General features: G+C 55.6%; 3 protein-coding genes across 7 annotated transcripts in view; 2 read left to right on the top strand and 1 right to left on the bottom strand.

The window, feature by feature from the left end:
• Positions 1-18332, top strand: part of GALNS (galactosamine (N-acetyl)-6-sulfatase) — a 31605-nt gene extending 13273 nt beyond the window's left edge. The window contains exons 7-13 of one of the 3 annotated variants that reach the window (XM_025042573.1): positions 281-420; positions 4207-4310; positions 7506-7642; positions 8341-8443; positions 12388-12509; positions 14502-14619; positions 17342-18332. In XM_025042573.1, coding sequence (XP_024898341.1) covers positions 281-420; positions 4207-4310; positions 7506-7642; positions 8341-8443; positions 12388-12509; positions 14502-14619; positions 17342-17428 — 811 coding nt within the window. In that variant the 3' untranslated portion in view covers positions 17429-18332. Of the gene's footprint in view, positions 1-280; positions 421-4206; positions 4311-7505; positions 7643-8340; positions 8444-10306; positions 12291-12387; positions 12510-14501; positions 14620-17341 lie in introns of those variants that run through there. The other 2 variants (XM_006926760.3, XM_025042572.1) reach the window with 2 other exon arrangements.
• Positions 18333-18662: 330 nt separating this feature from the next.
• APRT (adenine phosphoribosyltransferase) lies at positions 18663-21316 on the top strand. Of its 2 annotated transcripts, none has more exons than XR_001518175.2 (5): positions 18663-18834; positions 19023-19129; positions 20215-20348; positions 20606-20757; positions 20909-21046. XR_001518175.2 is itself a non-coding variant. In XM_006926759.3 (5 exons), exons 1-5 carry the CDS (start codon positions 18755-18757, stop codon positions 21049-21051), a joined length of 543 nt encoding a protein of 180 aa, XP_006926821.1. In that variant the 5' UTR covers positions 18667-18754; the 3' UTR covers positions 21052-21316. The 2 variants fall into 2 exon arrangements, 1 of the variants encoding a protein (XP_006926821.1); XM_006926759.3 differs by having other exon boundaries at positions 18667-18834; positions 20606-20684; positions 20909-21316.
• An 888-nt stretch (positions 21317-22204) lies between these two features.
• Positions 22205-26961, bottom strand: CDT1 (chromatin licensing and DNA replication factor 1). 2 transcript variants are annotated; one of them, XM_015600220.2, is made up of 10 exons: positions 26639-26961; positions 26002-26121; positions 25771-25925; positions 25006-25203; positions 24763-24908; positions 24497-24597; positions 23801-23989; positions 23382-23522; positions 23066-23309; positions 22205-22585 (listed from the first exon to the last, which is right to left on the bottom strand). In XM_015600220.2, exons 1-10 carry the CDS (start codon positions 26882-26884, stop codon positions 22425-22427), a joined length of 1701 nt encoding a protein of 566 aa, XP_015455706.1. In that variant the 5' UTR covers positions 26885-26961; the 3' UTR covers positions 22205-22424. The 2 variants fall into 2 exon arrangements, with proteins under 2 accessions (XP_015455706.1, XP_006926820.1); XM_006926758.3 differs by having other exon boundaries at positions 23108-23309; positions 26639-26960.
• Between the last annotated feature and the right edge of the window lie 845 nt (positions 26962-27806).

The following is a 27806-nucleotide window of genomic DNA, read 5'->3' as shown; positions in this document are numbered from 1 at the left end:
AGGACAGGGCACTCAGTACTATGATGTTTTTAATGATCAATTATAGAAAAAGACTGAAACACTTGTGCCTCTGAAGCTGTTCAGCCTAGGATCAGTGGGAGTGTGACAGTGGTGTGGTCGGCTCTATCCTGGATTAACTCTGAGAACTTGAACTTTGCTCCTCTTCACCTGTAACTTTAGCCAGTCCATTTTGTTGTCCATCCCCAAAGTTACGACTTAACTGCTCTTTGATCACACTGATGTCCTTGGCCATCTGGTAAATGTTCCATCTTCCTCATAGGTATGGGGATGCTGTCCGGGAGATCGATGACAGCGTGGGGAAAATCCTGAGCCTTCTTCAGGACCTGAAGATCACAAAGGACACATTTGTTTTCTTCACGTCTGACAATGGTGCTGCCCTTATTTCTGCTCCCAAACAAGGCAGGTGTTTGGAGTGATCCCATAATCATACCCCAAAACAAGGCCCCACTTGGGAACACTGGACCCCTGAGACTCAGGGTCTCAGCCACTGCTGGGGCAGAGTGTGAAGGGGGCTCAGCCCGGGCCCCCCTCCAGTGGGGAAGATGCCCACTCTCCTCCCAGTGCCCCATCCAGTGGGGAAAGATATGAGGAGACCAAGGGGTGCCCTGTGGGGTTGGCTTGGGCCTCATCACACACAAAACTAGCAGGGGCTGCCCACCAACACCCATGTTCTGTGACACGCTATCCTCCCTGAAAGACTAGAGCACCTTGGCCTTTTCTAGCCCAGGGTGGGTGTGTCAGTATGTGAAACAGTGACCACCTAACACCCCTCTCCCAAACTGTTGGCAATTCTGGCTCTCCTGGAGGTGCCGGGGCAGGAGGGAGAGTTCAGTGGGGGAGGATGGAGACCAAGGCCAGGGCCTTCATCCTGTCCCAGCTCTGCCACTGACTGGCTCTGGAAGCAGGTCACTTCTACCTCCTATATATTTAGGGCTAAGTGAGGTCACTTCTGAGCTTTTCCCTCTGAAGCTCTGATGTTCTCCATTAGTGTTTTTATTCTAAACTTAAATTTAACACGGTAGCTGTTATGTGTTTGACCAGCCACATTTGCACCTTTTTTGGAGTTTAAGGAGCATCCCTTCACTGTGGGGGCAATGACCATCTCCCTTGGGAGCTAAAAATGCAGGAGACATACTTCCCAGCTTTCTTGGAAGGCAGGCCCAGGCTCACCCCCCACCTCAAAACAAGGCCTCATGGGGGGTGGTGTCTAGAAGGGAAGGAACTGAGCCCCTACCCTCGCAGTGCTGGCCTTGGGGGGCACCCAGAGCCCTGGTGCAATGAGAGAGCCGCATACCCCCCAGAGCAGCCTCTGTACCCAAGCTGGGCCTGCAGGCCTTGTAACTTTAGCCAGTCCATTTTGTTGTCCATCCCCAAAGTTACGACTTAACTGCTCTTTGATCACACTGATGTCCTTGGCCATCTGGTAAATGTTCCATCTTCCTCATAGGTATGGGGATGCTGTCCGGGAGATCGATGACAGCGTGGGGAAAATCCTGAGCCTTCTTCAGGACCTGAAGATCACAAAGGACACATTTGTTTTCTTCACGTCTGACAATGGTGCTGCCCTTATTTCTGCTCCCAAACAAGGCAGGTGTTTGGAGTGATCCCATAATCATACCCCAAAACAAGGCCCCACTTGGGAACACTGGACCCCTGAGACTCAGGGTCTCAGCCACTGCTGGGGCAGAGTGTGAAGGGGGCTCAGCCCGGGCCCCCCTCCAGTGGGGAAGATGCCCACTCTCCTCCCAGTGCCCCATCCAGTGGGGAAAGATATGAGGAGACCAAGGGGTGCCCTGTGGGGTTGGCTTGGGCCTCATCACACACAAAACTAGCAGGGGCTGCCCACCAACACCCATGTTCTGTGACACGCTATCCTCCCTGAAAGACTAGAGCACCTTGGCCTTTTCTAGCCCAGGGTGGGTGTGTCAGTATGTGAAACAGTGACCACCTAACACCCCTCTCCCAAACTGTTGGCAATTCTGGCTCTCCTGGAGGTGCCGGGGCAGGAGGGAGAGTTCAGTGGGGGAGGATGGAGACCAAGGCCAGGGCCTTCATCCTGTCCCAGCTCTGCCACTGACTGGCTCTGGAAGCAGGTCACTTCTACCTCCTATATATTTAGGGCTAAGTGAGGTCACTTCTGAGCTTTTCCCTCTGAAGCTCTGATGTTCTCCATTAGTGTTTTTATTCTAAACTTAAATTTAACACGGTAGCTGTTATGTGTTTGACCAGCCACATTTGCACCTTTTTTGGAGTTTAAGGAGCATCCCTTCACTGTGGGGGCAATGACCATCTCCCTTGGGAGCTAAAAATGCAGGAGACATACTTCCCAGCTTTCTTGGAAGGCAGGCCCAGGCTCACCCCCCGCCTCAAAACTTCTTCACCAAGGCCTCATGGAGGGTGGTGTCTAGAAGGGAAGGAACTGAGCCCCTACCCTCGCAGTGCTGGCCTTGGGGGGCACCCAGAGCCCTGGTGCAATGAGAGAGCCGCATACCCCCCAGAGCAGCCTCTGTACCCAAGCTGGGCCTGCAGGCCTCTTGAAGACCATGACCCCAGGTCCTTCAATGAGCTCTGGTTCCCAGCTTATGTTGTGAGGTGGTTGCACCTTGGCATTTTATTGTCTTGTAAGAGTTTCACCCTAGTGATGGCATATCTTTTCACCCCATTCTTAAAAATGCTAGGGCCCCAGCAGAGCCCTGAGTCAGTCAGCTGTGGATGGAAGGCCACGCAAAGCAGGAAACCCCATTGGGACCCCCCCCTCCAGTGGGGAAGACACTGGAGGACTGTGTGGTCAGGGGAGCAGAAGGGGCTTCAGGATCTTAAATGACAGGACTAGCACAGCTGGCTCAAGCTGAGAAGGAACCCTGTTGGTGACAGAACAGCAGTTCAGGGTCTAGGTCCCCAGGGGTAGTGTGTGGTGCCATCCATGGCACAGCCCCACTCTTGGAGAGACTTCATTCTCACCATACAGCTGCTGGTTCTGGAAAAGGGGTGGAACCCCATCTCCCTCCCAGCAGAGGCCCAGGGCCCAACTGAATGTCAGTGTCCCTGCCAGCCCCTGATGGCCAAGCCTCATTGGAACCACCAACCTTCCAGCCTGGGCTTGGGTTTAATCACCCTAGTCTTTTTTGCTACATCATGGAACAATTCACATGGACAGAAACATCTGTAAGATACAAATGACAGTAAGGTGAAGATCTGTGTACCCTCCAACCAGCCTGAGAAATAGAAAGAGAAAGGCACTGGGTCCTCAGCACCCGGAGCCCATCTTCAGAGTGGCACATCGCATTTCCTCACTGTCCCTGCATTCACACACGGGATGCGGAGTCTGCCAGTGCTCCCAGTGGTCCCTGTGTGTTCGTCGCTGCTCTTCTCTTGAGACTGGGCTGCACTGATGCATGGAGATGACGTTCAGGTTCCAGTGCCAGGGACAAACCGTGGGACTTCCTGCTAGAGAAAACACTGCTCTGTTTTGTTTCCCCATTTTCAAAGGACCTGAGGTGAGCCCTGGGCAGCTCATGCTGAAGCAGCAGACACCCATTTATCCTCAGGAAACTTCTCTGTGCTCTGGGATCGAGCAGGACCTGAGACCAGCCAGAGGGCTCGTGCTCTGGGATCGAGCAGGACCTGAGACCAGCCAGCGATGGGGGCTTTGCCCTCTGACACTTTGAGCATGGTTCAGGGACCACCTGCTTAGAGCTGGGCTTGTCAGGAATGAATCTGTGCCCCATCCCTGATGGGACAACCCTGTGAGGCCCAGGAACTGATGTATTAACTACACTCTCTAATCTCAAACACAGGGAGGCTCGTGAACCCTGACATTTAAGAAATGCTGCACCTGAACAGACAGGAAGCTCTAATGACCTGCTATTGGGATTGGCTCTATGGTTCTGCTTGAGAAGCATCTGCATCTTGTGCTAACAAGAGTGGTCACGCCCTCCATTTCTGAGCAATCGCTCCTCATTAGGGGCACTGTGTTACAACCAGAGCATCTAGGATGGTCTCCTGGGTTAGAGCCACCTTGAGGCTGGTCCTCTGTCTTCATGATGACCTTGGTGCCTTGGTGTTTCAGCAGCATCACCTTCGACAGCTGGGCGGGAGTCAGGCATGGGCACGTGCCCAGTAGGGCATGTGTGGCTCTGGAGAATCGGGATAGACCACTGACGGGCGACAACTCTCCCTCCCCAGGCGGTAGTAACGGCCCCTTTCTGTGCGGGAAGCAGACCACATTCGAAGGTGGAATGAGGGAGCCTGCAATCGTGTGGTGGCCCGGCCACATCGCCGCAGGCCAGGTGAGTCAGAGGTTGGCCACGCGGCCAGGCCTGTTGTCATCCTGGGATGTGGAGACTCGGCCCCTCGTGGGCCTGCACCTTCCACTCACTCTACCTTGCCTAGGAAACACGAAAGTCATACTCACTGGGGGAGGCAGCTGGTGAAGGGTCCATGGGATGGGCACTGGAACAGTCTCTGACAGATATGGCGTGTAGTGTCAGTATCCGCCATGCGGGGAGGAGGCGTCCGTGGTTAGTTAATGTGGCAGTTTTGAGTGCGACTGAGTAGAATGGCTTGTTTCTGCAGGACTTATCAGAGCCTTTAGTATGCTAATGAATATTGTGAACTTCTGGAAGGAGTATAGAGCAAGCTGAGTTTTTAAAGTCTTGTTGGGTCATAGAACTCTTTTTCCAAACTTCATCTCCCAGACCACTGTTCTATGGACACAGTCCTAGAGACAGCAGGAGCTCGACTCTGGTTGGTTATCTGTCTGCAGTGTGCAGGTGTAAACTGCAGGGCTGGCTGACCTGGTCCTCTGGCTGGGCATGGTGTGTGTCCTGCTCCTCAAGCCCTCGCTCTGCCCCTGCCTTGGCTGAGAACTCAGGGTCTTCTCTGACTGAGCACCTTGATTCAGACATGCTCAGGGTGTCAAGACTGTTTGTAATCGTGTGTGTCACTGTCTCGGTCTTTTTTTCCCTTCTGAGCTCCAGAGAACACTGTTCTCAGCACTAGTGTCAGCTCAGCCCTCATAGCAGCACCGTGGGGGCTTCTGAGTGTCCTGTGGCCGCTGAAACAGTCACCGCACTGAGGCGCTGGAACCACACATGTTTGTTCTCTCAGGTCTGGAGGTCGAAAGTCCAGCTCCGTCTCCCGGAGCTAGAATCCGGTGTCACAGGGCCGATCCCTCCTGGAGGCTCCTGGAGGAAACTCATTTCTGAGCCTTTTCTGGCTTCTTAGTCTCTGGCTCCTCCCTCCCTGGTCCAGGCCGGCACCCTGACTCTGGCCCTCCTCCCCTCTCCCAGTGTTAGGACCTGTGATTACCCTGGGCCCACCCTGGGACCCAGGATCAGCCCATTTTAAGATTAGCTGATTGACAACCTGATTCCCCTTCTCTGTGTAAGGAAGCGTATTCACAGGGTTCAGAACTGGGATATGGAGATCCCTGGGGGGGTGTCATTCTGCCTATCATCATCATCCCCATTCCACATGTCAGCAAACTGAGGCCCAGTGAAAGATAGTCACTTGTTGGGACCATCCAGCTGGCAGGTGGCAGAACTGGGGTAGACCCCCAGGCATGGAGTATGGAGCCTACCCTCCTCCCCAACATCCTTCCCCCAACTTCTCCCTCCTGGGACAATCCCATGGGGACCCCTCTCTCCAGCTCCTCTGTCTGTGGCAAGCCTTTGCCTGCCTTGTTCTTGGCCCCTTTGGGCCTGCTCTCTGGAGAAGAAAATATATCACACAGAGCTGTGCAGCCGCCTTCCCTCCACCGCATCCTGTAGCACATACCGAAATTGAATTAGATGGGACTATCAGGCCTGTGCCCTGTGATAACTGTGAGAGGATTTTATTTAAAAACACCCTGCCATTTGTCCAACCAGTTTCAAATATTTAGCTCTCCCCTTCACGCCTGGCGGGGTGACTTTATTAATTGTAGCCTTTGATTCAGAGTTAAATCTTGAAAGTGCTGATAACAGCCTTGGTGACTTCCTGCCATGGGCTCATGGCAGACAAATTGCGTTTTCTTAAAGACATTATGTGCACATCGAGAGTGTCTATTTTTCAAAAAGAGCCTCTTCCATGAGTGCGCCCAGCTGTTCTGTGCTGATATGAGGACTTCAGATATCCACGCCTTCCCACACCACCCCCATCTGGCACCACAATCTCTCCTCCTTATTTATTTTTCCAGACGGTTAAAATATCTGGATTTCTTTCTCTTCTTTACTTTTCTCTCTCCTTTTTTTTTTTTTTTTTTTTTTCAGGTAGATTTTGGTCCTAAAAAAAAGTGAGAAGGGAGGGGAGCTGCTGGAATATTTCTCCTCTCCTCTGCTTCACAGAGTCTTTGAGCTCAATGTTGACCTTCATGCCCCACCCTACACTGGGCTGCAGAAACAGATGACACAGGTAGCCCTGATGTATTGTGCTTGGTTTCCACGGGGAGTTTCTCCTCATGTAGAGGAATGGAGGCAAGGGTGCCCCGGGGTATGCGAAGTGGCTTAAGAGAATGCTTGCCTTGCCAAACCTGCCAGACCAGACCCTTGTCCCCAGATCCAGAGTTCAGGAGTGAAGGAACTGGGTGGAAGTCAGCCAAGGTGGAGCTGTACGTGGGGAACAGACTTGCATCCGAGGAGACCAGTGGGCAGCACCTTGCCAGGAGTGGTCAGTTCCTTAGGCCTGTCTGAAGGGCCACCTCCTGCTGGCTCTGTGGAGTCGGATTGTTACATTTGGGCAGCCACAGCTTCTAGGAAGAAGGCTGGCCAGTCCCCACCCCAGTTCATCTGCCCTCCCTTCCTGTCCTTTCGTCCCCCCTTGCTCTCCATGCTGCTCTGGGCTTTGAGGGTCTTTTTTTCGCCTGCAGTTTTACCTGAATTGGAAAGTCACAGCATCAGTGTCAAAATGATGTGGCAGTTGGGCTCAGAGAGGGCAGGCCTCCCAAGGTGGGACCCTGCTGGTGGGACCCTGCTCCCTGGGAGGGCCACATCTTCTCTCTTCTGTCTGGTTCCCATTTGAAGGCACCAGGCAGCAGCAAAGGTTCAGTACTGGGGATGGAACAGGGCCCTGCCTGCTCTGGGGTCAGACAGCTAATTTGATCCCCCCTCAGCTCCTGACCATCCCGAGGCCACTCTCCCAATGAGGGGACTCGTCCCTTTCTCTCAGGTCCTGAAGTGGAAGAGTTGTATATCAGCCACACTCAGCCAGCCAGACGCTTATGGACGTGTGGAGTTCCAGAAGAGCCTGGGGTCAGGTGGGACGGGGACCAGGCTGGCTGAGGTAGACAGGGCTGGGCATGTGCACACACGTGTGTATATCGCGTTCTCGTGTGTGGACGCGCTGTAAGGGATGTGGCTTTGTGTGCATGTGTATGCTAGTCTTCATGCCTCTGCAGGCCCAGCTGGGCAGCAGCAGGATGCACGCGCAGAGACTTGGCCCCTAGCTGCCTTTTGGTCGGGGCAGGGCATCCTAAGCAACTGTCTGTCTGCCCATGTCCATTTCAGGTGAGCCACCAACTGGGCAACGTCATGGACCTTTTCACCACCAGCCTGTCCCTCGCGGGCTTGGAGCTGCCCAGCGACAGGGTGATCGATGGCCTTGACCTCCTCCCTTCCATGCTGCAGGGCCAGCTGGTGGACAGGTTAGTTCTAGCCAGGCATTCGCCCCCTCTGCCTGCTCCCCCAGCACCAAACGACGGAGCCAGAGCTGGCTGACAAAGCAAGTTCCCTTGCCCAGCTGGCTCAGAATAGAGGGAGGTGAGACCCTTGTGACTTTCCGGCACGAAATGCATCCTCCCTGTGGGGTCCGTCATTTCTGCTCAGCCGTGGGTGGAAGGAGGGAGTGTCCCTCTGCTTGAGTCAGTAGCCACCCCAAACCTCTGGAGCCATGTCCGGGCTTCCACCTCAACACCAGAATGCTCTGTGTCCAGAGTCAGTCTCTCTCCAGCTTGAGACCAGCTACCCATCCCGAGTTTAGGGCAGAGATCAGATGGGCTTGTGTTCTTTTTCTTTTTTTTTTTTCAATATTGCCTATTTTTTTTCTTTCTCAAAACCTGGCACAAGAGCCTATTTACTATGAGGGAGGCCCTGGGCTCAGTGGGCTGTCTGTCCCCCAGTGGAGCCGGAGCCTCTGGTGACCATCTGAGACAGGCTTCACCCCACACGTGGTCTCCCAAGGCCAAGAATGATGAGCGACCATAGGCTCACCCTACAGCCTCAGGGACTTCTTCTGCACTTATGCCCATGTGATGTCATCAGGGTCATTTCTATAAAATCTTAGCTCTAACCATGCATCCAAGAGTCTCTTCAATCACCCGAGCCCCTCCTCCCTCCCTGACAGGCCAATATTCTATTACCGTGGCAACACGCTGATGGCAGTCACCCTGGGCCAGTACAAGGCCCATTTCTGGACCTGGACCAATTCCTGGGAGGAGTTCAGACAGGTAAGGGACCATGAGGCTGTGGACTCTGCACTGCGCCCCCATACCCAGTCCTTAAGGATGCATCTGGGCAGAGAAGGCTGGCAGGAGGCTTCTGCAGAGTGGTGACTGGCACACAAGTCATTTGCTTCCTGCTGTAAGGAGTTAGAAGCCCCATGGTGTAGCTACAAGGACAGCCCCTGAGGGGCCTGGATGCCCCACCCTCTCAGGCCACCCAGAGCCTGGGGAAAGGAGGCCTCAGGGCAGGCTAAGACCTAGCCCAGGCCAGCCACCTCAGGGCCCAGGTAAAACCAGGGTGTCTTCCCCCAACTCCTTCGCCACTTGTCACTCTCCAAGGCCTGGCCAGGTGCTCTGTGGCCCTTTTGAAGGACTGTCTTAGTCTCTGCATCACGGGTCTGCCCTGAGGGCTTGTGAGCGAAGTGTCACATGCGTGCAGAGCCTCAAAGTGTTCATTCAGCACAAGGTCTCAGGTTCCTGCTGCCCCTCAGGGCACCTTCTCTCCACTGCTGGTCTTGCCTGCCCGTCTCGCTTCCCGAATCTTCTTTCTGCTGCCTCTTCCTAAGTCCCCCACCCACGTCTCTCAGCCCCCACTTATCTCACCATCTAGGTCTTTAGGCACAAGAAAAACCTGCTAATGTGCCTTAATTGGGAGGAAAAGCAATTTAAGTTAATGAAAAATCTAAGTACTGGAACACTCTGCACCACTTTGGATGCAGATTGCAGACTTAGTGGGTCACAGGTCTGGTCCCGGGCTGGGTGGGTAACACGGCCAGGCACTACCTGTGCAGTACCCAGACCGGATGCCCCGGGCACTCGGGCAGAGCAGAGGACAATGTATGCTTCCTCCAAGTGGCCCAATGCCCACGAATGTCCCTGACTTGTGGTCGGAAGCACTGATTGGCATCAGGCGGGCTTAGCTGAACCAAGCGAGCCTTTGCTTCTCTTTTGCCCTCTGAGGTCCAGAATGTCTTGTGGGCCCCTCAGACTGTGACAACGGCCCCCGACCAGAACTGTCTCTGAGCGGCACAGAAGAACCGTGTCCCCTGGCCTGCGTACTTGTCTCTGGTCTCCCCATCCCCTGACAAGCAGGGCCACGCCTGGCTTGCCCCTTTAGTTGTCCAGGGGCTGAGAAGCTATAGGAGCATCCAAAAGGGGCCCAGAGGCTGGCAGCGTGGGGACCCTGGGGCACAGCCATGTGGCCTCACTTCTCCCTCTCTGCCCCCATCACACACGGGGAATCCCCCAACCGGCCTCTAGGGTCCCCATTGTTGGCTGCTCGAGAGTCCAGGTGGCCCAGCTGGCAGCTATGGCTGGTGTTCTGGGAGCGGCCCCTTGGGCCTTTCTGTGGCTCCCTGCCCTGTGAGTTCTCAGGGCCTTTGGGGCACAGTCCAGTCAGTCCCTACCCGAGTGAGACAGCCCAGAACTCAGAAGGGCTGGGAGAGCTTTTCTAGAAAGGATACCGAAAAAGTTCAGTACCTGCATAGCCTGTCCTGACCTGACCATGTTTACAGTGGGGTTAGGATGCATCAGGAGAGGCCACCCAGAACAGCTGGGTGACACCTTCCCCCACTCCCTTAGCCCCCTGCCCACAGTGCTCAGTGGGATGCACTTCTTCCATTTTCTAAGGGTTGTTTGTGAGAACACCTGGGTCAGTTTGGTCTGCATGGCTTCTGTCTTCTTGGGAGGTGAAGCACAAAAAGCTCCCTTGTCCAATGTGTGTAGACATTAGAAGAGGCCCTCCCTGGGTGGGTGGCTGGTGGACACAGAATCGGGCTGTGGGTTCACTGTATCACAGTGCAGTCACAGTTTTATTTAAACACCAAGGGGACAGCTGCAGTGCCGTTTGGATGGCCCTTCTCCCTCCAGGGATCAATAAAGCTGAGGGGGCACGTGAAGTCGGAAAGGACCCTGTGACCATCAGCAGCTCACCTGAGCACAAGGGGAAACGTCGAATGACCACCAGTCCCTTCTAGATGGTTAACGTATTAGGGATATTAGCTTTGTTCAGAGGCCACATGGGGCCCAGCTAAGGGAGAAGCCTGGGGTACGACTTAGCTGGGGGTATGCCAGTCTGTGATCTCCAGGTTTGAGGGTCACCTGAGTAGACCCTATTAGCTTCCTGGCTGTACACTTGTCCTGGGGTGTCTCATACCTCCTCCCCAGTCCTGAGGTCCTAATGTGTGTGGCCCACCTGCCCGAGCCCCAGGTTTTCTCCCTACTCACGATTGCTGGATGGCAGAGGAGGAGGAGAGAGTGAGTATCTTTCCCTGCCGGACCTGGTGCCACTGTCCCACACATGACCTCCCACCATGGGGGCAGCTTGAGGCCATGGGCGAGAGGAGGTACATGTGTCCATGTGGCCTTCTGCATTTCTGGACTTAATCCCAGGGGCATTAGCTACAGTACATGCTCATCCCCCTCCTCCCTTCCCACCCTCCAAAAAGCCGGCACTGTGACCTGCAGGTGCACCTGCTCCCGGTCCAGGGCGGAGGGGAGGAGGAAAGGTGCATGTAGGGGGGCCAGCTCAGCTGCGATGCTCCCAGGGTGAGACCTCTCTCACATGACAACAGTTGTAAGAGAAAAATCTTGTACTAATTAGCAGGATCTTAATTAAATAGCTTATTTGATTTGCATCCAAATTATAATTTCTGTCTTCTGTCTAGACTTAGATATTTCTCCATTAACCGCTTAACATTTTTATGCTAAATGTGGTGGTTTCTCCCACTATTAAATCCATATTTGTTCTCTAGCAGTTCTGCTCCCAGAAGGTCAAAGGGTCACCCCCTTTGGAAGCCCTATGTGTCCACTGTTGGCTGCCTTCAGTGACTTAGACCACAGCCCCTGACTTGGGAATCGACTGCTCAGTGCAGATAAATGGAATTTCACAGGCTCCTAACTTCCCTACTTTATTGAAAAACAGAATATTAACTGCTCCACTGACCAGCTGTCCATTACAGACACACGAGGGTTAGAAATGCTTTGCCTGTCAAACTAGGCACTAATACCTACAGAAAGCCTTTCAATCAGTTACTGTGCATAGGTCACAGCTGCCTGTCCAGACCTGTCAGCAGTGCCCTGCATTGGTTGGAGACTGGTGCCAAGCTGCTTGTGTGACTCTGGGGTCACCAGTGCCTCAGGATGGGGACCCTGGCCTCACCTAATATCTACTGGATGGTGGAGGGCTTTTCCTTTTCCAGAGTCGGGGAGCCACAGGGGCAGCCTTCAGGCCACAGCTTTGAGGGAGCCCCTAGCCTGAGGTCACCTTGGGCCTCAGGACCACCCCAGACCTGGACAGAGCTCAGACCACACACTGACATAGGAAGCCCGTTCCAGATATGCATCAGAGGCCACACAACAAAGAAGCCAGGGGACAGAGGAGGCCGGAGCAGGCTCGAACGTGGGGCCGTGGGCACTGCACCTGAGCCTGAGGGCAGCCTGGCGTTTTCTGCACTCTCCATTTTTATCCTGTTTTCCTGAACATGTGAAATGTAGTCATTTTAGATTCCCTGTTAACTTGTGCATCTGGATCATTTGTGAGCCATTCCTGTGTCTGTGTTTCTCTGGCTTTCAGGACCAAGGTCCCTCCTCACCAATAAAGGGATGTTAAGCACCATGCACTCCATTGGCCATGAGGTGGATAGAGTGAAGGCGTAAAACTTCACTGTAGAAATTAGAGGCAGTCAAGATATGAGATGGGCTAAAATAGTTTAGAGATTCACTCCCCAACCAAGAAAAAGGTTCCAAAAAACTAGGGGATGGTACTCAGGGCATGACTGCTCAGCAACTCTTGGGCGCAGGGTTGTGAGAAGGCTCCACCATGTAGGATCCCACCCTCAGGCCTGCTCAGGCCTTGACTGCTCTGACTCGTTCGAGATGGACTGGCTAGCCTTGCGGCCAGAGCTCACATGTTCAGAGACAGCGTTCACTTGTCCTTCCTCTCATTTCAGGGCATTGATTTCTGCCCCGGGCAGAATGTCTCAGGAGTCACCACCCACACGCAGGAAGAGCACACAAAGCTGCCCTTGGTCTTCCACCTGGGACGAGACCCAGGGGAGAGGTATCCCCTCAGGTGAGCGGGGCGCAGGGCGTCCTTGAAGCTGCTGAGGAAACGTTAGCCAGTCCCAGCCAACACAAGCACACACCAGCATGATTTTTTCCAGAAGAACCGTGTGTGCTGTGAACACCTGGAGATGCACAAATGCAGGAAGGGATGCTTGGGGCGTCCCGCTCCCACCACCACCAGGCGCCCTGGGGCCTGTTTGTGGTTTTCCCATCTGGCGCATGTGTGTTGTGGCCTTTTGTCTTCGGGTGCCCCCTTCTCCACACTCCCCCACTCTGTTTGTCTCTCCATTCCCCGACTCCATGTGGCCCAGCAACTGACATGACCCCTGCCCTGAGATGCCTTAAGAGATGGCCAAGGTGGAGGGTGACGGTCCAGGCATGAGGTGGATGTGAACCTCTGCACGGCCACCAGGCCACCATGATGGGCAGCAAAAGGATGTGGAGGGCAGCACTACCAGCCCAGAAGACCTACCGGGGCTCCTGCCTATCTGCCAGGTGTAAATGAGTTCCTCCTGGTGAGGGTTGGATGGGGCCTGTCCACATTGCTGGGAAATGCTTTAGGGCTTCCTTGGCAGCACCTCCCTTCACTGGAGCTTTGTCCAGCTCAGAGGCCCAGGGCCCTGGGAAAGAAATGTGGAGAGCCAGTGCCATAGCCAGGCTGTGGTCAGGCCACACAGTCCCGCCCCTGCAGCGCCCAGGCCTTTCGCCCATCTCGCTGACACCTCCACAGCTGGAACAAACTTGGGCACCTGGGTTTGGGCACCTTCGAGATGGGTCATAAGGACAGAGACGGCCGCTGAGCCTCTGAAAACCCCCACCAAATGGCAATGCGCATAATTTGGCTTCTCAGACTCAAATGCCCACATGAAGGTTAATACAACAGGCCGGCTGAAGAGCAGGCTTGGTGTGAATCCTGCCCCTGCCCCTCGATGGCTATGAGTGTGGCTGGATAGCACCACTTCCCCACCTTGATATCCTCTGAAATTCAAGGTCATGGGGGTCTGCGTTGCAGGGTGAAGATGTATAGAACACACCCGCCCGAGAGTGCCCTCGTTAGATCCACATTATCACTATTTGGGGGTGCTGCGGCATTCAGGGTCATTTCCCCAGTTAGAGGCCCCCTCGGGTACCTGCCCACACCCACTTCTCCCTCAGAAGCCCACAGCCCCTCATGCCTGGCCTCCAGAAGAAGTAGTTGGGATCTAGTTTGGGATGTGACCTCACCAGGGTTATTTTGGGGACATGGCTCTAGCCAAGAAGACCTGGGAGTCGCTGCCTGGCCCACAGGAGTTCAGGGCTGAGTGCAGGGCCTCCTGGAGCCTCCCGCCTGCACTCACACCATGGTGTGAGAAGCCTTGTCCTCACAATCACTGCACTTGGTTAAGCTAGTTCTTTCCAGTGTATTTGAGTACAGAATTCTGGAAAGACATAAAACACTCCTGAGACCTGCTTTGAGAAGCTTGGGGGCTCTGTGTGGATAGAGTGTAGCCAACAGAGCAGGGAGCATGGGACCGGTGTGGAGGCCTGAGGAGTAGGGATGACAGTGTCAGATGAACCCCAAGAAGGTGGCAATTAGGGCAGGGCCAGCTATTCCTGATAGAAGCAAACCTGGACCAAAGAGATTAAAGAAGGACCATGAAAATGGGGACAAGGGCCCTGGGAAGCTGCCAAGATCTGTACAGCCTGGGGACACCAGGAGTGCGGGGTGCCCTTTGGTCTGGCCATCTGCCAAGGCCCTGAAACAGTAAGACTGAAGAATCACAGTCACTGCCTCCATCCCATCGCTCTGCGTGTCACCTTATTTGTAGGGAGGACAAATGAGGCAGAGGTGGTCTCTTTTAGCTGTCTATTTCCAGGAGGCTCCTGGATGGTGGCACCATCAGGGAGGGGTCCCCTGGTTCCCAGGCCCCTTCCTGGTGGCCTACCTGGATGTCCTGCCCGCACCTACCTTATTGCTCTCCTTCTCTGCCTCAGTGACCCGGTACTGTCTTGTCTCTAGCTTTGCCAGCATCGAGTACCTGGACGTCCTTCGCAGGATCACCCCAGTCGTTCAGCAGCACCAGGAGGCCTTGGTCCCCGGACAGCCCCAGCTCAACGTGTGCAACCAGGCAGTCATGGTAAGTGGTTTAGTGGTTTATACGTGGCTTTCAACACTAGGAGGGTGTATTTCCTGTTGGGGTCATCCCCAGGGCCACAAGTGCTATGGGGTCTGCATGCCCCATCGCTTCACCTGCATCCTCAACACAAGCCCCATAGATCTGCAGCGAGTCTGGCAGCCATGTGCCTCTCAGGAGCACCACCCTCCTCTCACCTTCAGGGTGACCACGGGGCAGTGTGGTGGGATCAAGGCAGAGAACACAGTTCCAGAGGCTGCTGGGCCGCAGGCCAGAACCCCGCTTCCCTCCTGCTTCCGTCTCAGATCTCACAGATGTGAGGGGTCACTTGACCCCTCTGCAGGTTCAGGACAAGCCAAACCCATGTAGGGTGTAGACACCCTGGGCAGATAGCCTGGGTGTATGGCCAGCCCGTGGGGCCCACCTCTCAGCACAGCAGACACAGGTCCCAGCAGGGACAGACCTCTTTAAACCCCGTAGGTGACCCACCTGGCAACTGGAAGTGTCTGTGTGATACCCTGCTCCACGAAGATGGGCGATTCACATGTCCTGGTGTCAGACGCTCTGGTGGCACCTCAGATCCCAGAGAACAAAAGCAGATGGTTTAGCCCACCTTCCCAGCCTGTCTCCCAAGCACTCCAGCACTCCGTTCCCTGGACCCACTAGGCCATTGTGAAGACAGCTAAACACCCTGTAGTCGCCCATGTGGAATGCATCTGGGCCAGACGGACCCCAGGGTGCCCCCAGGAGGGAAGTGATTGTGTGAGCAGTCAGAGTGCAGAGTGAATATGATGGGAATTTGTGCAAGGAAAACAGAGTCAGGATATTAGAAGCATTTTCCTAGTGGTGAGGATTATTAGAGGATGGATGATTTGGCAGTGGCCGAGGACACTGAGTTGGACAGGGGCTGGTGGGTGTGGGCTTATCGCTGCTGTCCGCTCCCAGAGCTCACCACAGGAAGATAGTAGGGGAACAGAGCCTGCCCCTTCCCTTAGAGGAGTGCTATTCTGGCATGCCGGTCTATGGACTCAGCAGTGGAGCAAGGTCGAGACCCCGAGGTCTCTCAGGATCCAGGAGTCTGAGAGCACCCTACCTGGGGAGGAGCCCCTGGTGCCCACTCCAAGCCTCGTTTTTCCTTCTGTGAAAGCAGTGCTCTTCCCACCCCCAACAGAATGTTTCTCATCTCCCACCGGCGGCTGCTTTATGGGTGCAGGCAGAGTCCCAACTTCCTGGAGACGAAGAGGGTCTTAGTGACAGCAGGGAGGGGACGGGAGGTGGCCAACCTGGCCAGAGTGCTGCTGCCATCTCCTGGGCACCGTGGGAATAGCGGAAGCCTGGCTGCCCCTGGAACGAAAGTGGGGGACTCTGCAAACACTGAAAGTGAACTGAAGACAAGCGGGAGAAGTGTATGGATTTATATGTGTGTGAACATGTGTGGGTGTGTATGAGTGCGTACAAAGCCTGAGGGGCCCCCCATTCATCCTCTCCACACCCCTGGCCCCCAGATGGAGGGAAGTTTCCACTCTCAGCCCTCTGTCACACACACCCCCTAAGCTCAGCCCTGGCTCCCTCACTTCCAGCCTACCCCCAGCACGGTTCTGGACTCCCCACACTTCCACCCTTAACTCAGCCCTGGGTCCCCTGCACTTCTAGGCCACCCAGCTCAGCCCTAGCCCCTGGCCCCTACACATCCAGGCCAGCTGAGGCGAGGACTCAGTGTGGTGTCCTTTGGTCTCTCTGATAAAAAAACCAGTCCCGTTCAGCCTGTCATAAACCTTGAACAGTAGTTGACTATTGTGTTGAGTATCAGACACCTGATGCTGGCCCTCCCCGAAACCCGACTCTCAGCCTGGGCCTAGAATCTGTTCTGCAAGGACATAGACATGGGGCTCTCTCCAGTCTGCCTCAAAGCTTGGGAATAGCTTCCTTATCCAAACCTGGCCTCACCCAGGTGGCCAGCAGCTCTCAGTTGGGCATCCAGGGCCCACGTGACCACAGGGGCCACAAGATGCCGGTGCAGGAGAGGGCTTTCCTTACCATCGATGCTCCAATTAAGTAATGCAGTCTCTGAGGTGTGCCCCCAGAGTGATTCTGAGTCTCCTGATTGTGGCACAAGAACACCCCTGGGCACTGGGGGCACACGGCAAACCAGGAAGGCTCCTTCTTAGGGGCATGTGTCTCCCTTTCTATATCCAGGGCAAGTATGGCCACATAAAGTGAGGCTCCACATTAATGCGCACAGCTAGGCAAGGGCTGCATTGAAATAAGCTGTTTCTCCTCTGGAGAAAGGGCTCCTAACAATTAAAGAGCTTTCCGTGGGAAATCGTGAGGAGTTGTATGAAGCATCTCAGTCAGTCAGCTTTTCTGGACCGTGGAGCTCCTTCTCTATCACAGCGGGGTATATGCAGGCCTTAGCATTTCCTCTACTTGGAACAAGGCCAGGGGGTTGGGGCAGTTAGCAGACGGTCCCCTTGCATAACGGGTCAGGCACGGGCCCCACTCTGTGGCCACCTACACCCTAAGACCTTACCGTCTTGCCCCTTACTGGCCTTGGGTGTTTCCCATGCTGACCTCACCTGGGCTACAGTAGAGACAGTGGCAGCTTCCACACTGCAGCCAGTTGGATGGGCTAGGTCATGGCCTGGGTAAGGCAGGAGTGTAGAAACTGCTAAGTCCAGAAGTGCTTGGAATAATTGCGTGTTCTTTCTGAATTTTCATTTCCTAGAACTGGACACCTCCAGGCTGTGAAAAGTTGGGGAAGTGCCTGACACCCCCAGAGTCTGTCCCCAAGAAGTGCTCCTGGCCCCACTAGCACCTGCTCAGGTTCAGGCCAGGCCCGGGACCTCCCACTGGCCCTGCAAGTGTCTGGGGGTAGGGTCTGGCCTTGGCCCCCACACTGGAAAAGCCCCACCTGCCCTCTGCCCTGCCTACCACCAGAGGATGTCAGCTGCAGCCAGCAGCAGGACCTGCATGGCTACACTACCTGGCCCTGGAGTCACTCCTCAGCCTTCCTCCTAGGCCGCCTGACCCTGCTGCCTTGACCGTGAGGCTGTCAACTGCTGCCAGCAGATCTCAGTACTCCTACCCGTCTTCCCACTCAGCAACTATCACCTCCAGGCTGGCCTTGTCTGGGGCCTGGCCTCCATCCCAGGACCCACAGCCGTGCCCACCTGTCCCCTCAAGCACTTCAGCCCCAGTGTGAAGGAGGCTGAGCCAATCCTGTGTTGAGCCCCTGGTGCTGCACAGAAGGGCCATCCCAGCACCACCTCCCTGTACCACCCCATGTGCAGGGGGAGGAGGCAGAGGGATCCTCGACAGCCAAGGCCTCCCTGGCCCAACGGGGACAGTTGATGCCACTGCTTTCCTGGGGACATAAAGATGTCAGCGCCCTCGATTTTCCATCTTTTAGGGATCTAGACCCCTAACCCCAGCACACAATGAGGTGTGACTGCACCTTACAGCCATCCTGCCTGCCCTCCTCCTCCTGGCATGTGGTGTGGCAAAGAATGAGGATGAGCCCTTTCACTGGCCCAAATCAGAAAAGCCTAAACAACCAAACGCGGACCCCAAGATCCTCTCCGTGAAGGCACGAGGAGCTCCTTCCATTGATTGGGGTTTTCACATCTGCAGTGATTGTCTTGCCAAAGCTGTATTGCTATACGATTGGTAAATTATGAAGAAAAGATTTAGAATAAAGTAACGGGCATTTTAGCTTTTTTTTTTTTTTAATGAGATTGTTTTAGAGAAGTTGTCCCTAGGGTTCCCTGCCGACGCTGCCCCAAGGACCTGCTGGGTCGGGTGGCCGAAACCGGGAGGGGATTTCCCTGAAAGCCCGGCAAGGCTGCGTAGACGCCATATTCCATCAACCTTAACTCGCACCTCGGCCCTGCGCGAACGTCCCTGAGGAAGGGATGCGTCTGTTCCGGGTACAAGAAATGAGCAAGCGTCTCAAAGTCAATAGTACCTAAAATTCGATGAAATACGGAACTTCCTACAAGGAGCGGCAGGCCCCGCCCCTAGCGCCGCGCCCGAGGTCCCCGCCTCGCAGACGTCCCATCCCTCACGCGCGGCCGGGTCCCCGCGCAGGCGCGCAGCCGCCGAGCCCTCCCGGCCGCTCTGGACACGCGCGGTCTCGGCAATGGCGGACCCGGAGCTGCAGCTCGTAGCGCGGCGCATCCGCGCTTTTCCGGATTTCCCCATCCCGGGCGTGTTATTCAGGTGCGGGGAGGCCGCGTGGGGCTGGGCAACCAGAGGGCCCCGTTGAGCGTTGGGTTCCCGCCGGCCCAGGCCGTTGTCCCGCCGGTAGGCTGGGGCTGTCGGGGTACCCGGGGGCTCTGCCCCAGGGGATTGCCGCCCCCACGTGGAGACCCGACCTCCTGGTCACCAGCCCTGTCCTTGCGCGTCAGGGACATCTCGCCCCTCCTAAAGGATCCCGACTCCTTCCGCGCCTCTATCAATCTCCTGGCGAACCACCTGAAGAAGACCCATGGCGGCAAGATCGACTACATCGCGGGCAAGTGGAGGGACCGGGGCAAGGGGGCCCTGGCCCCTCAGGATCTCCAGGGCTAGCGCTTCCTGCCCCCACGTCCTTGCCTAGGAAGCCGCGAAGTGGAGGGAGGGTTCACTGGATTTGGGCCAGACCCCAGAAGGTGGGGGTTCCTTTCACCTGAGCCAGACAGACGATGGAGGGAGGAACGATCTCACCTCTCCTTGAGAGAGGGCTTTGGTCGGAGGGTCCTTCAGGGAACCTGCCAGCGTGGTGCTTGGGTGATAACTCTCGCGTGGGCTGTAAGGATAGGCCCACTGCCCCATACTTTGCATCCCTGAGCAGCAGCAGGCCTCTCCAGCTGCCTGGGGAACTGCCTCTGCTGAGTGGGTACCAACTGTGGGTCTTGGGGCTGAGAACAGACTCCCCTAGGCCAGGCACGTTTTCTTGTTCCCCTTCTACAAGTGTGTATTGAGCTCCTGCTGTGTGCCAGGACTTTGACCTAGTTTGAGTCTTCCTGAAGGCAGATAAGAGATCCTGGAGTTCCCTGAGGGTTGTGTCTCTAAGTGAGAGCTCCACTCCCTGACTCTCCCATGGCTCCTAGCCGCCTTGAGGGCACAGCACTACCGTTCCTCCTCTTCAATTTGGTGTGTCCTGCGGAATCTGGAAGCCCTCCCTTACCACACTTCTCATGGAACACTGCAAGAGAGAGCCAATCACTAGCTCCTGGGGTGTAGACACCGCCTTTAAAGATGACAAGAGTTGTCTGCTGAATGTGTGTCATTACTACCAGCCCAGTTAGAGACCATAGCTGAGCCTTAGAAAGAGGTTAAGTGACTTCCCCGAGGCCATCTGGCTAGCCATCTGGCTACTTAGCCTTGTAGGATGGCCCTAGTCCCTGACTCCAGCGCCTAGCCACCCAACAGTCATAGGTGCTCAGTCTACATTCCCTAAATGAATGGGTATCATTGGCCTTTTAGCTGGTGCCAACAAGGCTAGGCACCCTAGGTCACTGTGGTGACTCCTTGTCATTGTCCAGCCCTGGCCTGTGGGTACCCCCATGCTATGCTACCACACAACTGCCCCAGAAACATCCCAGCTCTCACCAACAGGCCTAGACTCTCGAGGCTTTCTGTTTGGCCCCTCCCTAGCCCAGGAGCTTGGCTTGGGCTTCCTGCTCATCCGAAAGCAAGGGAAGCTGCCGGGCCCCACCGTGTCTACCTCCTACGCACTGGAATACGGGAAGGTGAGAGGGCTGAGGGCTGCTGCCATGGACCCTCCGTTCCTAAAGGGAGAGTTGTGAAGTCAAGTAGAGCTGCCATGATTGGAGTGAACACGAGAGCTCAGAGAGGCTGAGACACTGGGCCAGGCTCACACAGCTGGTAAACAGCGGGGTGGGTTGAAGCCAGGACCCAGGTGGTAGCCCTATGTCAGCTCCCAGGCTCCACACACCAAGGCCCTTCCCAGAGAGATTTGGACCACATGCCTGTTTCTCATCCACAGGCTGAGTTGGAAATCCAGAGAGATGCCCTGGAGCCAGGGCAGAAGGTGGTCATCGTGGACGATCTGCTGGCTACTGGTGGTGAGAGTCTCCCCTGAATGAAGAGGGCCTGGCACCAGGGAGTTGATGGGGGTGGAAGAAAGTACCTCGCCATGTACGTGAGAAGTGAATTAGTGCCTCAACACTAGTTTACCCTGTGTACCAGATGGGAGCCTGGTTGCAATGCCAACTCTTTTTGCCCCCAACCTCTGAGTGGCCCAGGCTGCATGAGGGTCTCACTCTGCTCCTCCCACTACCACCCCCAGGAACCATGTGCGCAGCCTGTAAGCTGCTGGACCAGCTGCATGCAGAGGTGCTGGAATGCGTGAGCGTGGTGGAGCTGACCTCGCTGAAGGGCAGGGAGAAGCTGGGGCCCGTGCCCTTTTTCTCCCTCTTACAGTATGAGTGACCCAGGCGCCTTTCCCAACACCAGCTGGAAAAAGTACAGCCTGTTGCTACAGTGACCTCCAGTGGCCGCCAGGGGGCACTGACTGCCCACTTGGACTTTTTAAAATCCTTTTCTAGGGTTGAGTGACTTTCCAGCACCTGGGACCCTTCCTGCAGGTTCTGGAGGCGCAGAGGTCTAAAGCTGATAGCCCAAGGCAAAGCCAAGCCCAGGCTGCTCAAGTTCTTTTACAGAGAAATGAAAACATGAATAATCAACTTTGCTAGAATGGTGTTTTCTTCAGTCATTCAAGGTGGGATCTGGGCCTCAGGGCCAGGAGGTGGGGAGCAGGTGTGGGGACCCCATGGTTGGGTGTGCATGCATGCTTTTAAAGCATTTACAGCAGTTTGTGGTTCTCTGGTGGGGGAGCAGACCATTTAGGAAGCAGGTGCTGCCCAAATTGGGTTCCCATTGCTGCTGTCATAAATGACGCAAACTTGGTGGCTTAAAACAAGTTTATCAGTTTTAGAGATTAGAAGTACATTGTCCCTCAGTATCCATGGGGCAACCTGTGACAGCAAAGCTATGCTCCCACACGAGGGGATTTATTCCAGTACCCCGCCCCCATACCATAGGATGCTCAAGTCCCTCATATAATTGGTAGTGTGTATATATAACCTATGCACTTAGCTAACACAATGTTAAGTGCTATGTAAACAGGTGTTATACTGTATTATTTAGGGAATGACAGGTCCATATATGTTCAGTACAGAGCAACCATCTTAAGCCTAACTACATAGTACACATCAGCAACTTTTTTTCCTTTGAAGTTTTGATTGGGCAGTTGAATCCATAGAGGACAAATTTAAAAAATCATGTTATAGACAGGGCTGGTTCCTTCTAAAGGCTCCAGGGAAAATCCATTCTATAACTTTCCCAGTTTCTAAAAGCTACCCACATTCCTTGGCTCACTGCTCCACCCTCCATCTTCAAAGCCAGTGGTGTACCACTCGTCTCTGCTCCTGCCTCCCTCTTATAAGGGCCCTGTGATGACAGTGGGCTCACCCAGGTAACCCAGGAGGGGGTGTTATTTTGCCAGTTCAAACCTGTGACAGCAAAGCTATGCTCCCACACACACACCCCACATTCCTGTACCCCCAGTGCAGCAAAGACAAAGCCAAGAGAAAGCAGTTTAATGATAATACACTGTACAAGGTGGGCATACCACCCACACTAGCCAGAGTCCCCCAGGCCATGCAGCCAGAACCCAGCCCAGCCTCTGGCCCTCATGGGTACTCAGGAAAAGGAAAGTGCATCATATTCATAAAGGAATAAAACAGGCACAGTGGACCAGGCTGGGGCCTTGAGCCGACATTTGTTGGTCCGCAGCATCAGGCTCAGAGTGCTTCAGCACGGGCAAGACAGGCCAGCCGTGCAGTGACAACCGCCAGGTCGGCAGCCTTGTCCAGCTTAACATAGGTGTCAGTACGGATGCGGTGGAGGCTGAGCCAGTCAGGCAGCAGCTCAGAAAGGAGCTGCACATGCTTCTCCATCTCCCCTGCAAAGAGAGGGGCACATGAGGCAGGGGGGCCTGACTCCCCCAAACTTTCTCGGTCTATGTGCACAACTATAAAAGGAGATGCTGCTCCCACCTCAGGACCCTGTCAACAGGCCTTCTGTAGTGCCAGCCCTTCCTCTACGCTGGATCTGTCTATGCCCCCAGAAACAAGGGAGTAAACAATAATAAGACAAAGACTGGAACCAGGGCAGTAACTGCACAGCCTTCCCAAGGAGGTAGTCCTCCCACTGAGCCTGTCACAAGTCCCAGCACTCAAAGACCACACAGCAGAGGTGTCCTGCAGCTCTGAGGGACTGCAAGGGCAAAGGCTGGGTTTGTAAAGCTGGAGATAGCCTCAAAAGGCCACAGGGGTATAGGGGCCAAATGGAGGATTGGGAAGTCACCTCAAGGACACTGCCCACCTGGTACAGCAGGTGCTCAACGCATATGTGGGGAACAGTGCAAATTCATGGTGCCTACCCTCATCTGTGACCGCAGCATAGGAGGCGTTCCTGCACGCACCTGGGCTCATGGCTGTGTGGTAGCTGCCCACCATCCTGGTGCAGGCCACCTCCATGGTGAGTGCCAACTTGCGCTCAGACACGAAGATACTACGTAGCACCCGTGCTAGCTCAGGCAGCCGCTCAAGCCGCTGCAGCCGCTGTTCCTGCTCTGGGCGCCGTGTCATCTGTGCCAGCTGCTTCTGTGCCTCCTTGGCCCGGATCTGAGTTGGGTAAGGGGAGCAGTCAGTGGAAAGCTGGCCTATCCCCCGTCCCCAGTGACCCCAAACACTCACCCGCTCCAGCAGGTCCTGGGACACCCCCTTCAGGGGGGCAGGTGGAGTGGCCGGGGGTGTAGCTGGCAGTTCAGGGCTAGGGGACCCAGGGCTGCTGGGCTTGGCTGTACGCAATGCCAGGTCACTCAGGGCCTTCTCCATCTGGCGCAGGTCAGAGGGGAGAGGTCAGAAGCCTCCCCTGGCCCAGTCACAGGGGAGGCCCTTCATACCCCATCTGCATGGACCCCCTGCCCAGGAGCCTGTGTCCATCCCAAGTTCACTCCCGTACATCAGGGGCCTGTGCTGGGTACCCTAGGGCAAAGCCTGCCAATGGGCAGAGCTCTGAACATGGGGAGGGCACATCCCACCACCCCTGAGGCCCATGGCGGAGCATGTAGGAGTCAGGCTGCCCCACCCTGGGAAACTAGGGCCATCCTCACCCTAGGTGACATAAGGCTGCGAGCTTGGGCCAGCACTTCCTGGGCAGTGGCCACCTTCTCTGTGGTGGGTGGCTGGGGTAGCTCAGCAGGCTCAATGTCAGGCACTTCATCCACATTGAAGCGAGGGTGCCAGCGTGTCAGCTGGTCCTCAGGCACCACCATGGGGGGGTTCAGGGAGGCTAGGAAGGCCTGTCCAAGAAAGGGGATACCAGATGACCTGTCTGGAGGTGGGGCAGGGCTGTCCAGGTTTCCATCCCAGCTAGGCACCCTCAGGCAAGCTACTTCATCTCTCTGGGCCCCCAGATGCTCAGCTGGGTTGAGGGCAGAGTAGAGCACCCACTGAAGTCATCACAAGCCTCCCAAGGCCCGAGGCTATAGTACTGAGCTCTCCACTTCTCTATTCAAGGCAGAACCTCCCTCAGCTGAGATCCACGGCCAGGATCCCTAACCTGCCCAGAATCTCCAACCAGCCCATGCCCACCCCATCCATGTGAGATGACTGCCCGGCCTCGCTGAGTAGTTGACAGAACTCTAAAACTCAGCTTGAGAAGGCCCATTTCCTGCTGGGTATGATGGGGCTGTGACACTAAGGACAGATCAAGCACTAAAGGAGGGGACAGAGCTCAGGGCCCACCACAGGGGAGACACCTCATACAACAAAGACTGAGCTGGTGATCTTGGGGTTGGCTAGCTCACCCTGTGGTGCTCTCGGACACGCTCCACCAAATTCTGGCTGAAGACCTGCCGCCGCTGCAGGAGTCGAGAGGCTGTGAGCTGGGGGACCATGTTGCCAATCTCTGTGGGAAGAGTCTAGGGCTGAGCCTCCTGGACCAGACCCACCCAGTTGCCCAGCCCCACACACACAGGTCTCAGATACCTTGCACCCATGCTCAAAACCACACAGTGCCACAGATGTGGAAACCGAGGCTCAGAGATGAGTGACTCGACCACAGCACACTCACCCTGGTCCAACAGTGGCTCAATGGTGAGCTGGTAATCAGACTTCTTGAATCCATCCTTGAAGGTGGGGACATTACGCTCCTGGCGGAAGCGGTAGGAGGTGGGATATACAGTTTTGATCTGGCCCACGTTGCGCTCCTCAAAGCGCCTATGGAATGAGGGTGCCATAGTCAGAAAGCCAGGCAGGGCACAGGTCAGCCTCCATCAGCAGGACAAGGCTCCCACCCTCCAAGGGCCCTGCTCACTTGCGCATCATGTCTTGGACACCCTGCTTGACCTTGGCGAAGGTCACAGTCTCTGACCGGTTGTAGAGCATGCCCACGATGGTGTCCATGCTGCGGAACATCTCAGCCAACACCTGGTACTTGTAGGGCAGCACGAGGCCAGGGAGCCCTGGCTGGGCCAGGGCATGGAAGCGCTGGTAGGCGGGAGCCTTCTCTCCACTGCCAGAGAGAGAGCCAGGCCTTGAGAAAAGCACCAGACCTACACCCCCTCCAGCAGTTAACAGCTAGCAAAGTGGCCAGGGATACCCCAAAGGTGGGGATACCCCAAAGGCCAGGGATACCCCAAAACTGCCACCACCACACACTATATACCAGTTTACAAATTCCCTGTATGCCCACCTCCACATCACAAGTACTATCAGCTATGGAGACAGAAAAGTGTAGCTTCAAACCCAGTTCTGCCACATCCTTAGTCACCGAGGGAGGTCCCTGGCCACCCCCAGCCCTGGATTATTTCTAAGAGGCACATGATGACTACAGGATCTAGGGAGAACAGACACAGCAAGAAGAAGCGAACACCCAATAACCGCTAGCTGTCGATGTCATTTGAAATTCCAAGGGTCCACTGAGGCAGGAATTGGTGCCCTCTTACAGATGGAGAAGGGTGCAGGGCTAATGAGCAGCAGTGCTGAAATCTGAGCACCCTACCGACTGCGCTGGCTCCCTGAAGCAGCCCCGGCCCTCTACTCAGCCCTGCCCCGCCCAGGCCGCCCACCGAGGACTCACCATGGCCCTGCTGGGTGCTCCTTGGCCTCCGGTGTACTGGATTCCCCAGCATCATTCCTCTGGGTACTTGTCCTCAGCTCCTGGACCCGTGCCCCCAGCTCCCGGGCCCGTTGGAGGCACAACTTGAGCTCAGAGAAGGTGGCCTTTGAGGGGACCTGTGGACACAGGATGCTGTCAGTTGGCCAGTCACCCCCATGCCTCCCTCTCCCACCCTTGGTTCAGCTTCCTCACCTTGTCCTCTTGGGGTGCCAAGTTGGGCAGCTGACCTGCTGAGATGACCTTCTTTGTCTTCTTGCTGGGAGAAGAGTGCTCTGGGGAGCCAGAGGCAGCTGGGGAGGCAGGGTCAGAGACCTGGAGGAAAGGACCCCAAAAATGAACAAATGACAAGACCCTTCAGTACACTGGCTCTGCAGAAAAAGGATTTTCTGCTTTCCTCAGTCCAACCTCTTGAGGGGCAGCCCCCTTAATGGAGGTCCCTGGCCCACCCATCTGTTTGTTCTTCTCAGAATGGTTACCCGAGCCTGACTCTTAACCTAGCCTTGCAGACAGGCCTGGCATTTACCAGCCCTCCCAGCTCTGGCCCTCCCACGTCAGTCAGATCCGCAGGCTCCCCTATTCAAAGCTCCTCCCTCACTTCAAGTCCTTTCTAAGCTGAGTCCTTACCCTAGCCATAGGACACCGACCTGCCAACTCTCTCCTCCCAAGCCACAGTTCAGGACTCTCACTTGGGGCCTTGATTTACCCTCTGCATCCAAGCCCTCGGTCTGTGGCCCCCGTTTGGGGCGTGTCTCTGCAGAAGCGGCCTGACCACCGTCCCGCCTCAGTTTCCCCTCTCCTCCGCAAGGTCCCTACTACCCCGCGCCCTCACCGCGTCGGCCGGCAACCTCAGCTTCCTGCGTGCAGGTGGCGCGGGCTTGTCGCGCGTGAGCTCTTCGCGCGCGGGCTCGGCTGACGGACGGGCGCGCTTGCGGCTGCCGCCCTTGGTGGGGACCGGGGCGCTGGGCTCCAGCTTGGCAGGGCTCGGGGTTCTCCAAGTCCGCTTGGCCCACGACGACGCGGCGCGGGGTCTGGGACGGCGGCGCGCAAAGAAGTCGGTGACACGGCACTGCGCCATGGCGAGGCGGAGTCCGAGGATGGAAGCGGCAGCCGGAGCGCTGCTGCGAACGGAAGTGGTGGCGCGCTTCGCGCCGATTTTCGCGCCACACGAGGCTCCGCCCCCGACGGCTCCGCCCCAGACGGCAGAACCACCGGCCCAAGGACGGGGGTGGAAGGGAAGAGACATGGACGCGCCCAGGCGCATGCGCGCGTCAGAGGCTCTCAGGTTGTGCCACAGAGCGGCGTTCTTGGTAGTTGTTGGATATCTTCGGCCACTTGTTCTGTGTCCTCGTGGGATCTGCGCTGGACTGCGCGGCTCCGGGTAGACACCAAGCTAGTGCAGTCCGGGAAAACTATACAGTGTGTTTAACAGAAAAAATGCCACGCTACTTCCAGCTTAAATTTAATCAGTGTAATGAAACAGTAACATTGCGCTGCGCGGGGCCGCTGCCTAGGGGAAGGGGCCATGCACGTGACCCGGCTGTGCACTTGACGAGACCTGGCCGCTGTGTCCTGGCCTCCGCGCGACCTTAGCACAACCTGGGGCCTGGGCGCCCCATGGTACAGACGCGGAAACCCCAGGGCATGGGTTATTTGTCCAAGGTCTCCCAGGTAGGGAGTGAAGTGTGGTGGGTATACACCTCAGAAAGAAAAATGTTCTGGTATTAGAGGAACATACTAAAACCACTGAAGGGTGAACTTTTTGATATGTGAATATCTCAATCAGACTATTTTTTAAAAAGTTGCTTTCAAAATGGCTGAGTTGAAAAGAAGTGTTAGTTCTTAAAAACTTAAAGCTTAGGTTTTCTGGAAAACTTGAGACCCCGATGCCAGATAAGCAAGGCTCAATGCTGGTGGAATTCCCAATACAGAAAAATGCAGTTCCTCCAATCCTGAAGTGTGCCTACAGGTCTGGGTTGAAAAATTACAAAGTTTGTCTT

This window comes from Pteropus alecto, unplaced genomic scaffold, assembly GCF_000325575.1.
Source record: "Pteropus alecto unplaced genomic scaffold, ASM32557v1 scaffold7, whole genome shotgun sequence".
Taxonomy (NCBI): domain Eukaryota; kingdom Metazoa; phylum Chordata; class Mammalia; order Chiroptera; family Pteropodidae; genus Pteropus; species Pteropus alecto.
The sequence above is the reverse complement of the archived record's forward strand: the minus strand, read 5'-3'. Positions and strand labels throughout refer to the sequence as shown.

Bases quoted from the DNA above. Each gene is read 5' to 3' on its own strand.
- APRT (XM_006926759.3), top strand. From the start codon at position 18,755: ATGGCGGACCCGGAGCTGCAGCTCGTAGCGCGGCGCATCCGCGCTTTT. The intron at 19,130-20,214 runs GCAAGTGGAGGG...TCTCACCAACAG, and splicing joins CAAGATCGACTACATCGCGG to GCCTAGACTCTCGAGGCTTT. The intron at 20,685-20,908 runs GTGAGAGTCTCC...TACCACCCCCAG, and splicing joins CGATCTGCTGGCTACTGGTG to GAACCATGTGCGCAGCCTGT.
- CDT1 (XM_015600220.2), bottom strand. From the start codon at position 26,884: ATGGCGCAGTGCCGTGTCACCGACTTCTTTGCGCGCCGCCGTCCCAGA. The intron at 24,909-25,005 runs GTGAGCAGGGCC...CTCATTCCATAG, and splicing joins GTCCAAGACATGATGCGCAA to GCGCTTTGAGGAGCGCAACG. The intron at 22,586-23,065 runs GTAGGCACCATG...CTCTCTTTGCAG, and splicing joins TGCTGCGGTCACAGATGAGG to GGGAGATGGAGAAGCATGTG.